At 41.4% G+C, this 13,389-nt stretch overlaps 1 protein-coding gene across 1 annotated transcript in view; it reads right to left on the bottom strand.

Annotated features, from left to right (window-relative positions):
* Positions 1-13,389, bottom strand: part of Me3 (malic enzyme 3) — a 200,547-nt gene that overhangs the window by 99,789 nt on the left and 87,369 nt on the right. The window contains exons 2-3 of the mRNA XM_042688403.1: positions 6,549-6,682; positions 3,907-4,056 (exon numbers count right to left, since the gene is read on the bottom strand). Of these exons, the coding sequence (XP_042544337.1) occupies positions 3,907-4,056; positions 6,549-6,682 (284 nt within the window). The remainder of the gene's footprint in view (positions 1-3,906; positions 4,057-6,548; positions 6,683-13,389) is intronic.

Genomic DNA, 13,389 nt, shown 5'->3' with positions numbered 1-13,389 from the left:
GTGGGTATTTCAGAGAACTAAGATCCCCTTAGTTTATACTCTTGGGTAGGATGATTAAGCCACATTCTAGGGGTGATATGTCAGGCAATTTATAACTGCTGAGCACCTATGAGAGCAAGACTCTTTATATATGCAATCCCATACAATCTTCACAAATAGCCACATACATAGGTATCATTCATATTTTGTGCATTTTGTACACACACACACACACACACACACACACACACACACACACACACACACACACACAAAGTCATCAGAAGCTGAGGTTCAAAGCCAAGACTGCCTGACTTCAAAGTCCAAGCTCTTTCCATTACCCACAATTCAGCTGTGTGACAAATTCTCTGACTAAAACATTGGTCAGATTCCTTAGTCCTTTCTGACTAGGTCAGACAGTAAGCTTTGCTCTGTCCTTTGACAGTAAGCTCTCTCTTTTTCTCCATGCAAAACCTATTCTGAGAAACACTTCTTCTAGGTCAGTTTAGCAAACTTCCCTCCCTTTTGATATCTGACCACCTTGAAATCTTATTACCTAGTTTAATAATCATACCAACTTAGTTCAGCCAGAAACCCCTCATTTTGTTTATTTACTTATTTTATTTATTCATTTAGTTTTTGCCAGTCCTGGGGCCTGAAGTCTGGGGATGGGGAGGAGTGTAGTTGTGGAAGTGGGAGGGAAGGGATGGTAGGGGTAAAACAAAGGAGGAGGCAACAATGCTTGCTAAGAAATGTACTCATTACCTTGCTCATGTAACTGTAATCCCTCAGTATAGTATTTTCACAATAAAAAAACATATAAAAAAAGAGTCTCACAGACTTTCCTGCCCAGGCTGGCTTTGAAGTGAGATCCTCACATCTCAGCCTTCTGAGTAGCTAGGATTACAGGCGTGAGCCACTGGTGCCCGGCTTATTTTATTTATTTTTAGTATTTTCCTATCCACTGCTCCCCATATGTTCTTGTTGGAATTGAATCCATTTTCTGAAGAATCACCGTAGTGTTCCTGATACCTATGGCCATGTCCCCCCTCCCTCTTGAATAATGTCTTTCTCATCATCTTCATCTGTTTCATGAACATCTTTTTTTCTTTTTTTAATTACAATAAGTTTTTTTTCATTAATACCTCAATCACACAAGAAACTTCTTCCCACTTCCACAAGTGGACTTCATACCGAAATGGAAAGTGTGAGGTTTACAAATATGTGCATATCATTTGGAGTCTAAGTGGATCAGGAAGGTAAAGACAGGGCTGGTCAAGAGCATGGTAGATAATGTTGTAAGTTCTTGCTTGAACACTTTTGCCCATTATGTCCTGGGTCCTGACTCAAACAGTGGAAAGAGTCAGGGTGGTGCAGCACAAAACCTAGAGAAGGAAATGCCAGAAGAAACCCTTACTATAAAAACTGCCCTCTGAGAGTACTCCATTAGACTCCTCTTTGAGGTCCCTCTTCAAATGGAGTTTCTCTACTTTCCTTTCAGGACTTTCACTTTCAAATAAACTTACTATATTTACCTTAGGAAAAAAAAAGAAGCTGTGTGGCCTGGGGAGGAAGAGTATTCACTAACATTGGACACCATCTTGGCGTCCCCTTCTTGTCTCTTTTCTGGGTGTGATCTGTCCTGGCCTCCACCAGCCTCACCTATGACTTTCTTCCAAAAGACCTCTGGGAACATTTCTGCAATCCAGGTCCATGGGAACACATGCAGAGGATGGGCAGGAAGGGGACAATGGTGAGGGCTCCAACAGTTCCCAGAACCTTCTCCTGTATCTAGCTGCCCCTACCCTCAGGGACCTTTGAGACACTGGCATCTCCTTCCTGGTAGTGAGGTGATTCAGAGCCCAGGCATGTTGGAGGCTCAATTTTAGTATCAGCTGGACCTAATTAACCTTGGTGGGGGCCAGGCCTTTACAGAGGCCTACATTGTTCCCAGGAACCTGGCAGGAATGTTTATCTTTGCAGAAACTGAGAGGCCTGGCTCTCTTCCTCTTGGCCTCAAGGCTGTCCTCCCTTCAGATGCTAATCCGCAAAGCCATTTGAGGCCAGACCTCAGATGAAGCTCAAGGCTGGGGCAGGAGCCTAAACTCTCCTTTCCCTCAGGAGAAAGGCAGGTGTGAAATCAGCACTTGGAAAGCAGCCAAATGGAAACCTAGAGCAGCAGCTCAAAATGTCACATGTCAAATAATTTAATTGGGTAATCATCTGAAGAAGGGTTCGTGCAAAACATAGGCAGGAAGTCTGCTGACTGTGAGGGACTAATCCGAGAAGACATTCTGTCTGCCCGAGCCTGCCTCAGCCTTACTCCACTGCAGGCCTAGGACTTGGCTGGAAAATTCTTTGCAAGGAGGCTCTAGAAAAAGTCTCTGGCAATCCCTGCCTTAGACTCCTGGGCAAACATTCCTGGCACTACAATGGGACACCAAGCCCATTGTCTATCAAATGGCTCACAGTCCTGTGTAAGAGAGTATGGTAAATGAAGTGCAGTGGTCCTGGCTATATGGTTCAGGTTGCATGGGTTGTGCCCTGGCTTTGATAGTTACAGGCTGTGTGATTTGGCAACTGCTTTCTCTGTGCATCAATTTTTGCATTTGCAAATGGGATGGTAGTAGTTCGTGTATCCAGAAGAAGTGCAACAAATAAGATATGTAAAGTTTTTTTAGGATAGCATTTGGCCTTCAGAATTATATTTTTCTCCTCATTCTACCTCATCTGTAGGTTTCCTGTTGGGACCGGGCATGCCTATTTTTCACATGTGTGCCCAGCTTCTATAGCATCCTGTCTACCTCACCCAGGGATGTCCTGGTTTTCTGGGGTGAATAGCTTCAGGGACCTGTTATTACTCACATGGAACCCCATTCTGCTGTCACTGCCTTGTTCATTGCTAGAGGACCAATAATGGGGTCTAGACCTAGGTCTGAAACAGTTCCCCATTAATCCAACTCCCTTCCCTTGTTGGTGATTAGAAAATCAAAGACTTCCTCTTGGTTGGGTGAAACCCCTTGCTCAGTCTGCTCAGCCCCTCTGCAACATCTTATTTCACCCAAATGTTCCAGGAACTATTCTAATGAGTGCACGGAGAGGTATTCTTGGATCAGTGTAGACCCTTTTTTGTCTTAGTTCTTCACATCCATCTTTCATGGTCGAGTCAAAATTAACAAAAGCTAACCATGATGACATGACATGCTTCCCATAGAACACATGAATTACAAACACTGATATATGCATTCTGTATGAATGCAAATTACACATCTGAGCACATAATGTATTTGTATATTCTAACATAGGTTAGGTAGCTCCATTGTCTTTAATGTGGGAACTATGTATTATAATAGCTAGTCACCTTTCACTGAGAACAGTTTGAATATTCTTTCATTATTTTTCCTTTTCAAAACTATTCTGTACTCAACATAAATAAAACGAAGTGCTTTTTGGAGAAAAATGTCCCCCATGCCCTGCCCTTCTCCAAATACTTTAGCTCTGGAAGAAAATGCAATGCTAAAATTTTCCCTAGTAAAATAACGTTTTTCATGGAATCTGAGTCAAGCCCAAGTGAAGGTATACTGGCTCTTTGAGGCAGTGAGAGAATTTGTGTATGTTTTCCAACACTCTATTCTTCATTACCCTGAACTGCCAGGAGAGCAGTAGGCACTTTGGAGATGAACAGAAAAAAGGGTGTGGGCTATCAGATAATGTGAGAACAATGTGAACTACTTCTCAGGCCAATTCTGACAACATGCTGAGCAGTTATTTGAAGATGGAGAAGAGTTAATGCTTTTCTAGCTACTCTCTCAGCCTATTTCTCTGCCAGTGACCTACTTTTCTTGGGCCAGTGTTTTAACTCAATTGTGTCTTTATTGTCCTCTGTGGAGCCCCCTCCCTGCTCAACCCTTGGGCACCGGCACTCACCGAGGCCGTCGAAGGATGACGCCATAGTGCTGGCAGGCCAGCCCCACCGTGGGTGTGTACACGATGGGCATAAACCTCTCCACATCTGAACTGAGCACTCGGTAGAACAACTTCTCATTCCGGTCTTGGAGGGTCATGAGAATGATATACCTTGAAAGGGAAGAGAAGAAGCACGCTGATCTCAGGAACACAGGGTTGAGGCCAGGTGCTGCTGCTGAGTTGCAAGGGAGAAGCCCAGTGCAAGGTAGTGCAAAGCACCTGGGCTCCCCTTCAACTGCAATGACACAGTCACAGGCAAATCACCTGTTTTGAGTATGGAGACAACAGCCGTGGAATGACAGTAGTATAGCCTGCCTTACAACACTTACTAGTACATGCAGTGTAGGAACCATTCTACGTAGTTTACAATAACTCATTCAAGACTTGCCAATGCCTGGTGAGGTAGGTACTATAATTCTTTTTTTTTATTGTGAAAATACTGTACAGAGGGGTTACAATTACATGGGCAAGGTAATGAGTACATTTCTTATCAAGCATTGTAGCCTCCTCCTTTGTTTCCCCTTCCCATCCCTTCCCATCCTCCCCCCACCCCCCCCCACCCAATCCTCCCCGCTTCCCCACCCCCCCACCAAAGTCGTAAAGTTGGTTTTCGACATAAGGACTTGTACATTTCATTGTTGCAATGGGTCCACCTGTATCCCTATTTAAACGATTTGTTTTTCCCCTTCCCCTCCACAAATTATACCGTAGGTACTACAATTCTAACTATTTTAGAGACAAGGAGACTTATGTAGGAAGAATGAAGTTCAAGTTTCATGACAGAGTAGGGATCTGAACTTAAAAAAGTCTAACTCCAAAATCTTCACTAACAACTGTTGTGCAAGATGGCTTGTATGACTGTATGGACAGGAATGAGTGACACTTCAATGATAATGACCTGGAGTAGGTCAAGGGAAGTATATGAGCAATGTCTGAATTGGCTTTTCCTGATACCTAAGGCTCAGGAAGCATGTGCCAGAAATTATGTGGGGTTTTCCCCCCACTTAGCACTATGGATATAGAGGGAAGCTTTATCTTCATCCTACATGCCTGCTACACCCTTTACAAGGTGACACATCTGTTTTTTTAAAATAAGTTATTTATTGTGAAAATACTGTACAGAGGGGTTACAGTTACATGAGCAAGGTAATGAGTACATTTCTTACCAAGCATTGTTGCTTCCTCCTTTGTTTTTCCCCTACAATCCCATCCCTCCCACCTCCTCAACTACACCCTCCACTCCCCCAGTCCCCCACCTAAATTGTAAAGTTTGTTTTTTCAACATAGTGTCTTGTACATCTCATTGTTGCAATGGGTCAACATGTATCCTTATTTAAACATTTTTTTCCCTTCCCCTCCCCAAATTATACCAACATCAAATACAGTAAAAACAGGTTATACCGTGGGGGAGGGACATACAAAGCAACAAAAAATCATCTTATAAATATGTTAGAAACAATAGTAAGAAAGAAAAAACCACTTGTGTCCTTATCTTGGGATTCATTTCGCCTAACATCATCTTATCTAACCTTTTCTGCTTGTCTCACACATATACTAGTTATTGCAAATAAGGAACCCCATGGGACCTATGTTTCTTTGGGCCTGGCTTACTTCACTTGTTTAAATAGGGATACAGGTAGACCCACTGCAACAATGAGATGTACAAGATGCCATGGTGTGAGGGGTGGGGGTGAGGGGTGGGGGGGAGTGTAGTCGTGGAGATGGGAGGGCAGGGATGGGAGGGGAAAAACAAAGGAGGAGGCAACTTGCTAAGAAATGTACTCATTACCTTGTTCATGTAATTGTAACCCCTCTGTACAGTATTTTCACAATAAAAAGCTTACTAAAAAAAGAAGCCTTTTGTTATTTAGTGGTAGAATATGGACTGGACTCAGTCTAGAACTAGAGTTTGGCCTTGTAGATAAAACTAAGTCCTGCTGACTCAACTTTGAAATAGCAAGAGAAGATTAAAAACATAGACTGAGGAACTGCTGTCTGTTTAAATCCTCCTTGGGCCCGTTAATAGACATAAAGCACGGACACAACAAATTCCTATAGTAAAGCTGGGAACGCAGACTCGGAGACTCATAAATGGGGTTCTTTGTATTAACATCTCCAGTAAGGAGAAAGGAGGCCCATTATTAACTTGCTCATAATCCCCAACACCTGGTATGTAGGTTCTTTCCACAGTATCTCCTATCCACCCCACTCTCCTATCTTCAGATTCCAGAAACCTGGGCCATGCACCACTTCCTTAGCATTCCTGTCTCTACAGTGTTGATCCATCTCTCGCTGTCTCTGTAACATGCTCTCCTTAAATGCCGTAGTTGTCTGATGAAGCCTCATCAGTATTTCTGGCACAGATTCATTTCTATCACTGTCAGGAGGACCTCTCAGAATCCACTGGGTCTCTTTCCTAGTTCTCCAAGATCATGCGAGCTACCCCTCTGTCATCACAAATCTCATCGCTCAGAAGGATGTTCACTCCTCACTTCAGAATTGGACCTGGGATCTTTCAGCCTTTTGTAGGTGGAGCATACCCTCCAAACTCCCAGTGGGCCACAGAAAATAGGATTGGACAGAGAACAGATTCAGGCACTGACCTATCCAGGTCTGTGCGCAGCTTGTCATAGTATTTCATGATCCTGAGGAGCTGGACATCTTGGCTCTGGAAGCAGGGGGCCAGTAGTCCATGGATTCCAAGCTGTAGCCTTTCTTCAAGTGTAAAGGCTAACCCCTGGGGAGAGCGGGGAAGAAACATACATAAATGGTGCTTCAGAAAGTCACAAAACAGAATCGTCTACAGAAAGAAGCAAAACTGTGTGATTCAGTAGAAAGCACCTTAGACACAAATCCCATCTTTGCTTTTAAAGCAAAGGCAATCTTGTGCTACTTACTGGGAGGCTACAAAAGTGGGGGAAATACCAGCACAATCAGGTTTTGACTGTTTTTAGTTGTAAAATTTTTAGAAATTTTAGATTTACAGAACAATTGATACTATAGAACAGAATTTCCATATACTTCTTCACCAAGTTTTCCTAATTATTGATTTCTTACATTAGTGTGCTCATAATTCATTCAGATTTTCTTTGTCATTTTTTTGTGCCAGCACCGGGGCTTGAACTCAGGACATGAACTACATCCTTGAGCTTTTTTTTCTCAAGGCTAGCACTCTACCAGTTGAGCCACAGTGCTACTATTGGCTGTTTTGGTAGTTGATTGGAGAGAAGAGATTCACAGACTTTCTAACCCAGGCTGGCTTCAAACTGCAATCTGCAGATTTCAGCCTCATGAGCAGTGAGGATTACAGTGTGTGAGCTGCTTGCACCCAGTTCCAATCTTTCTACTCTTACAAACACATTTTGAGGGACATTTTACAACCTCTGCTTTACAGATGAGAAGGTTAATGAAGATAGTTTTCCTAATGCTTTGCAGTTACATGGTTATTATTTCTTATTATATTCTTAAATTAGGACACATCTTATAATCAATGAGTACATTTATCACAATAGTTTTGCCATGATTATGTTTGACTATAGGTAATAGAACCAAGATTTGGTCACAGCTTACCTTGTTGTCTTGTCACTATAAATCATCCCCAAACCTTCAAGAAATGTTGAGAGGGAAGGGTGGCAAGGGAAGCACAGGAAAAGAGAAATACAAGTGTGGGTGCAGTGGGGGGAGAAGGAGTGAATGAAAGGCCAGGTGGCTGTCCTCCATTTCCTCTTTGTTTTGTAACTTGGTGATCTTTGCCACTGAATTCCTTCTGCATTTTTATAGAGTAATAATGGCAACTCAACTTCTGAAAACCTTGAAGAATTGTTCCTTCTTCCAGAATTGCTGGAACTAGGAATGATCCGTCTTAAGACAGGTCCCGTTCTGTTTGACAGTATGACTCACAGAGACCTCTCGAAAGTATTACCACACATAAAATTCCAAAGCTTTCCTTCAGCAGAGTCACCAGTTCATAAATCCCTTGTGCTGGCCACCAGCTTTGCAAGCAGGGAGAAACATTGTGCTCATAGATCCTTTTCCAGGAAACCACTTCACCCTGGAGACTGGGCACTTTCACCAAACACCATTAGGTAGGTGACTGCTCGCTGCCTTAGTAAAGACTGATTCCCTCTCCTTAGCCCCAGGGATCCCAGAAAGCCCAGACATTTAATTATGACATCATCTTTGCTAATGACCACTATGGTTTTTAATAACAGTCTGCTTCTCTCTACAAGGCTAAGTGTTTCTCTTGGCTGACTTCCATCAGCTTCTTTTGTATTTGAGGAAAAAGAATAACTGTTGAGCAACTGGTAATTTCAGGGATTTAAAGAAATTACTTCTAGAAGCTTCTTTTCATCTTAAAGCTAATGCTAACAGAACTTCAGATTTACAACTTTGCAAAGCAGAAAGGCAAGTGATTTAGCTGTACCGCAACTCTAAAATAGGACTCTAAAATAGGCATTCTTAAGACCACTCACTATCGCTATTAGAATTTGCATTTATCTACGGATTTGTTAGCCTATGGCCGTTCCAATCATCCAGTGTCCATGCCATATCAGATTTAATCCTTCACTCATCACTCCTACTTTTCTCAAACCCAGCCTCTGAACTTTGTCCATGGACAAATTTGTTCAGGTTTCTAGGACAAAACTAGGTGTGTGAGAAAGGATATTTGAGTAGATTCCACTATCAAATGGCAGGGCCAGAGGCAGCAAGGTACTCAATTGTACTCTCTCCTAGCCTTCTGGGACTGAGGATTCCCAGTGCTCTTGTTCTTTATGACTAAACTTTTCTAAAAGTCTGTTTCCCACCAGGTACCTCCTAGCTACTAAGGAGGCTGAGATCTGAGGATTGCAGTAGAAGCCAGTCCAGGCAGAAAAGTATCTGAGACTCCAATGAATCTCTAATTAATCAGAAAAAAAGTGGCAAGTGGAGGTGTGGCTCAAGTTGCAGAGTGCCAGCCTTGAGCATAAAAGCTAGGGGACATTGTCTAGATCCTGAGTTTTGGCATGTAGCTCTGGTACTGCCATACACTCACACAGAGTCTGCTTTTAGTCCTGCATGATGATCCTAATGCTTCAACCTATATCCTTACAGTGCACTTGCCAATCTCTCCTGATATACCACAAGCATCCATGAGTTCCTGCTCATGCTAAGGTTTCCATAGCACTGGAGAGTCCAAGGGACTAGATTCTGGTCATTGACCTGAGAAATCAATTAGACTTGTGGACCAATATTTAGTAGGACTACTTTTAGTGGGCTACCTTTCCCACTTAGGCAACATATGTCTGGTTTTCATGTGCGTAAAGTGCTTTCACACAGATCCCAACATGTAGAGATTACTTAGTGAACACATTGTTCTTATTACTGTTATTATTTTGTTCAAAGATGGTGATACAGGAGAACTCATTAGCTGAGTCTTGAGGACAGTAAAGAGCTTGTTTGGACAAAGGTCTGCAAGATAGGAGCTGACGTGATGTCCCCACATCGAAGTGTGACTGCTACTCTTTGGGCTCAGACAAGACTTCTGCCTTTGGAGCTCTGAGCATTATTCCCTTAAAAGACATACTGCCAACCATATTCTGACCAGTTCTCTCCCACAGCTTTCAGTCCACAATCAAAGCTTCCTACCCCCAGGCCTGCTCTGGTGCCAGTCAATGCTGTGCAGTTTAGCACTTGCAATGTGTCTTCATTTGTTTTCTTGAGCATTTATTAGGTAATAAACTAGGTGGTGAAGAAGCAAAGCACAGACTTTAGCACAATGATGGCAACATCATTTTATATATATTTTAAATCAACATCAATGATTACCACTTACAGATACCCATGAGATTGGGTCAGATACTGAGACACAGACATATTACACTTGTCCTCTCATCTGATCCCTCAGTGACCCTGAAAGGGAGCTGTGACTATTATTCCTATGTTGTGGATGAGGTAACGTTGGCTAGATGCATGATTTTCCCAAGGTGACAGAACAAGAAAAACCAGCAGTAGAACCCGAACCCAGGTGTTTTCCAGGTTCATGCTTTTCCCACACAGCTAATCTACAATTCTTGAGGTTGGATGGAATGAAGAAGCTGGATGGAACTGGAGATCATCATGTTGAGTAAGAAAACCAAGCTCAGAAACACAATTGCATGTTTTTTTTTCTCATATGTGGAATTGAGACCAAAATAAACTAATGTGACATGATTGTAAAAGGGGGACTGTTTGTGGGAGCCAAAAGGAAGAAGGGAAAGGAGAGACTTATAGTGTATGTGAATATTATATGTACTATGTAAATTATGATTATTAAGATATACATATACTATTATAATAGTTACTATAATATAATATGAACTGCTATATATATATATGATGAAACCCACTAAAAACTCTTAAAAATGATGTGAGGTTGAGAAAGAGTAGTATAAACAGGGTGAATTTGATCAAGCACATTATAATAAATTATATCCATTTATATCACATATAATTATTATATGTGTAAATATCACAATGAAACCCTTTTGTATAATTAATTTATACTTATAAAATTTCCTAAAAGAAACTGTTGCCTGGGTTGGCCTTTTCTGATCAGGTATGTGGTTATTTTGCATTTACCTATTGAGCCAGGTATACTAATCATTTCAGCTACTGTTCAGAGTTCCCTCCTTTGTATTTGTATCAGATCACTCAATTCATCTGCAAACATGTGTGTGCTTTTACTTCAGAGTTTCTGTACATGGCCCATGGCATATGCATAGCCATGTTTGCTCTCTCAGCATCATTACTGGTAGGAAAAGTTAGTAGATGAAGGTGTAACTGTCAAGGTTTTCTGGTCCACAGATCATGAAGTTATGCTCTGTATTGAGTGCTTATGTGATAGCCAACTTCTTTCATTCATAAAACAGAACATCATAGAGTAGTCATAGCTAGGAGAGAGCTGGGAACATTTGATCTTCAGCCTACACAAGGAAAACTGATTAGCTGTTAGAGAACCAAAAGACATTTTCTCCTTAGGGTTTTTTTTGGTTAAAATGAAATTATGATTTTATTAATTTAATTAATTAATTTATGATCCTTCAGTAGTTGTACAAAGGAGTTTCAACTCAACTCATCAGTTTGTAAGTATAACACATCTTAATCAATGTTACCCTTTCATCATTCTGTCTCACATATTTAACTCCCAAATATTCTGCAAAATAAAAGTTTGACAATCAGGATAATCAATATGTCTAAGGGCATTCTGGGATTGCAGGCATAATGCCAGGAGTCTTGAGTACCATTTTAGAAACATTATGCTTATAATTTTTAAGGGTCAGGGTGATGTAATTCCTGGATGGAGACAGTGGGATAATGAAGGCTGCTATTTTTTCTGTCTACATCCCAGGTTTATGAGAGACCTGAGCACATTCCTGGAATGGACATAGAGGATCTCAGAAACACAAGCTTTAGGATGTTTCTGCAGACAGAGACCTGAGAATGGCCTTCTTCCAAGACTTGTTTCTTTGTACAGGTGCAGAATTATATATCCAAAAATACTTTGTATGTCCCTGAGAGAGGAGAAGAAAAAACCTGCTCACTGCTGCTCAAACAAACCCTAAATCAGACCTGGGCTCAAAGACTAGGCTCTGGGGTTGTGGCCTGCATGTGTATGGGGGAGGTATGGGTACGTCCATCTTCCATATTGTAGTTGGGCCCATTTATTACTGTGGAATTAAATGGAGTGCAGTCAGTACACAGAGGTGTGTACTCCCAGGGGCAGTATGGGAGTTGGAGGAGGGACTAGGAAGAGAGAAAGTCCACCTGAAATTCTCTTTTGTCTATGTGATCCTGATGAAATTACATCCTCTCACTGAGTCTGCTGACTTTGCTGGAGTTTTATATCAGATTGAAACATAAATGCTGATATCTCTGTAAATAACTGATCTGTGATGACTGTGTGTGTGTGTGTGTGTGTGTGTGTGTGTGTGTGTGTGTGTTTCTGTTTGTTTTTTGCTGGTTGTGGGGCTTGAACACAGGGTCTGGTTGCTGTCCCTGAGCTTTTTGGTGCCCTATCATTGAGCCACAGCACCACTGCTGGTTTTCTGGTGGTTAAATAGGAGGTAAGAGTCTCTGGGACTTTCCTGCCCCAGCTGGCTTTGGATCATGATCCTCAGATCTCAGATCTCCTGGGTAGCTAGGATTATATATATGAGCCCTGGGAACTTGGCAATATTTTTTTTAAATATAATAATCCCATTCTATAAGCTGTTTTTATATTATTATATGATTATTGTAGTTTCAAATCATTCTAGGTGACTGACTAAACAATTTAGCATAATTAGCAAAAGTACATATTTAGCTGGGTTATTGGACTTGGATTATTAATCCTTAAGAACCCTGGAAAACTGTATTGTATCCTTCTTACCCTGTGCTAAATATCAACTCTAAGTAGATCAAAAGATTGTAAGACCTGTAACTTTGAAGCTGCTTCAGGAAATGATCATGGAAAACATTGCCCCTAAGCAGTATGGAGGTTCCTCAAAAGACTACACATAGAGCTCCCCTATGATACAGCAATCCCACTCCTGGCCATTTACCCAAAGGATCCCAAACAAGTCCACACTAAAACTACCAGCACAACCTTGTTTATTGCAGCATTATTTACCATACCTAAAAGATGGAACCAACTCAGATGCCCCCCAGGAGATGAGTGGATCAAGAAAATGCTTCCATCAAAAAGAATGACATTGCCCCATTTGTTAGGAAATGGAAAGACTTGGAAAAGATCATATTAAGTGAAGTAAGCCAGACTCAAAGAAACATAGGCTCCATGCTTTCTCTCATCTGTAATAATTATGGGATATGAGATATGGGATATGTCTGGGATAGTCTTAGCAGGGGATCATAATAACTCAATAGCTATGTACATATGACCATATAAAATGATGCTAATCAAAATGAACTCCAAGATGTGGAAACAAGAAGTTTCTCTGTTTTTAATGTACTGTGTGAAGTTATTTCTTTTTATCCTTCATTCCCTTTTCCTTTCACTGTTTTTGATTTTGGTACTCTGCGTTTTGTATATGGTGAGACAAAGGGCAAAGGGTGAACCAATGCAACAGCAATACTCACTAGACACTATGTTGGAAAGGAACTGTACAACTTGTGGAGGAGAGGAGTGGGGTGGGGAGGGAAAGTGGGAGAAATTGAGGGTAACAACTTTTGACAAGAATGTAGGAAGTGCCCTGTGGCTCAAGTAGAGCACTAGCCTTGAGCTGAAGAGCTGAAGGGACAGCACCAGAGTTCAAGCCCCATTACCGACAAAAAAAGGAAATGTACTTATTACCTTACTTATGTAACTGTATTCCATCTGTATATCACTTTTACAATTTAAAATAGTGGCAAAGTAAAAAAAGAAAAGAAAACATCGGCTCTATAGGCCAAGGCTGTGGTTTTCTGAATAAAATTCCAGCTTTTCAGAAA

This window comes from Dipodomys spectabilis, unplaced genomic scaffold (assembly GCF_019054845.1).
Source record: "Dipodomys spectabilis isolate Male_0828 unplaced genomic scaffold, ASM1905484v1 ptg000003l, whole genome shotgun sequence".
Lineage (NCBI taxonomy): Eukaryota > Metazoa > Chordata > Mammalia > Rodentia > Heteromyidae > Dipodomys > Dipodomys spectabilis.
The sequence above is the reverse complement of the archived record's forward strand: the minus strand, read 5'-3'. Positions and strand labels throughout refer to the sequence as shown.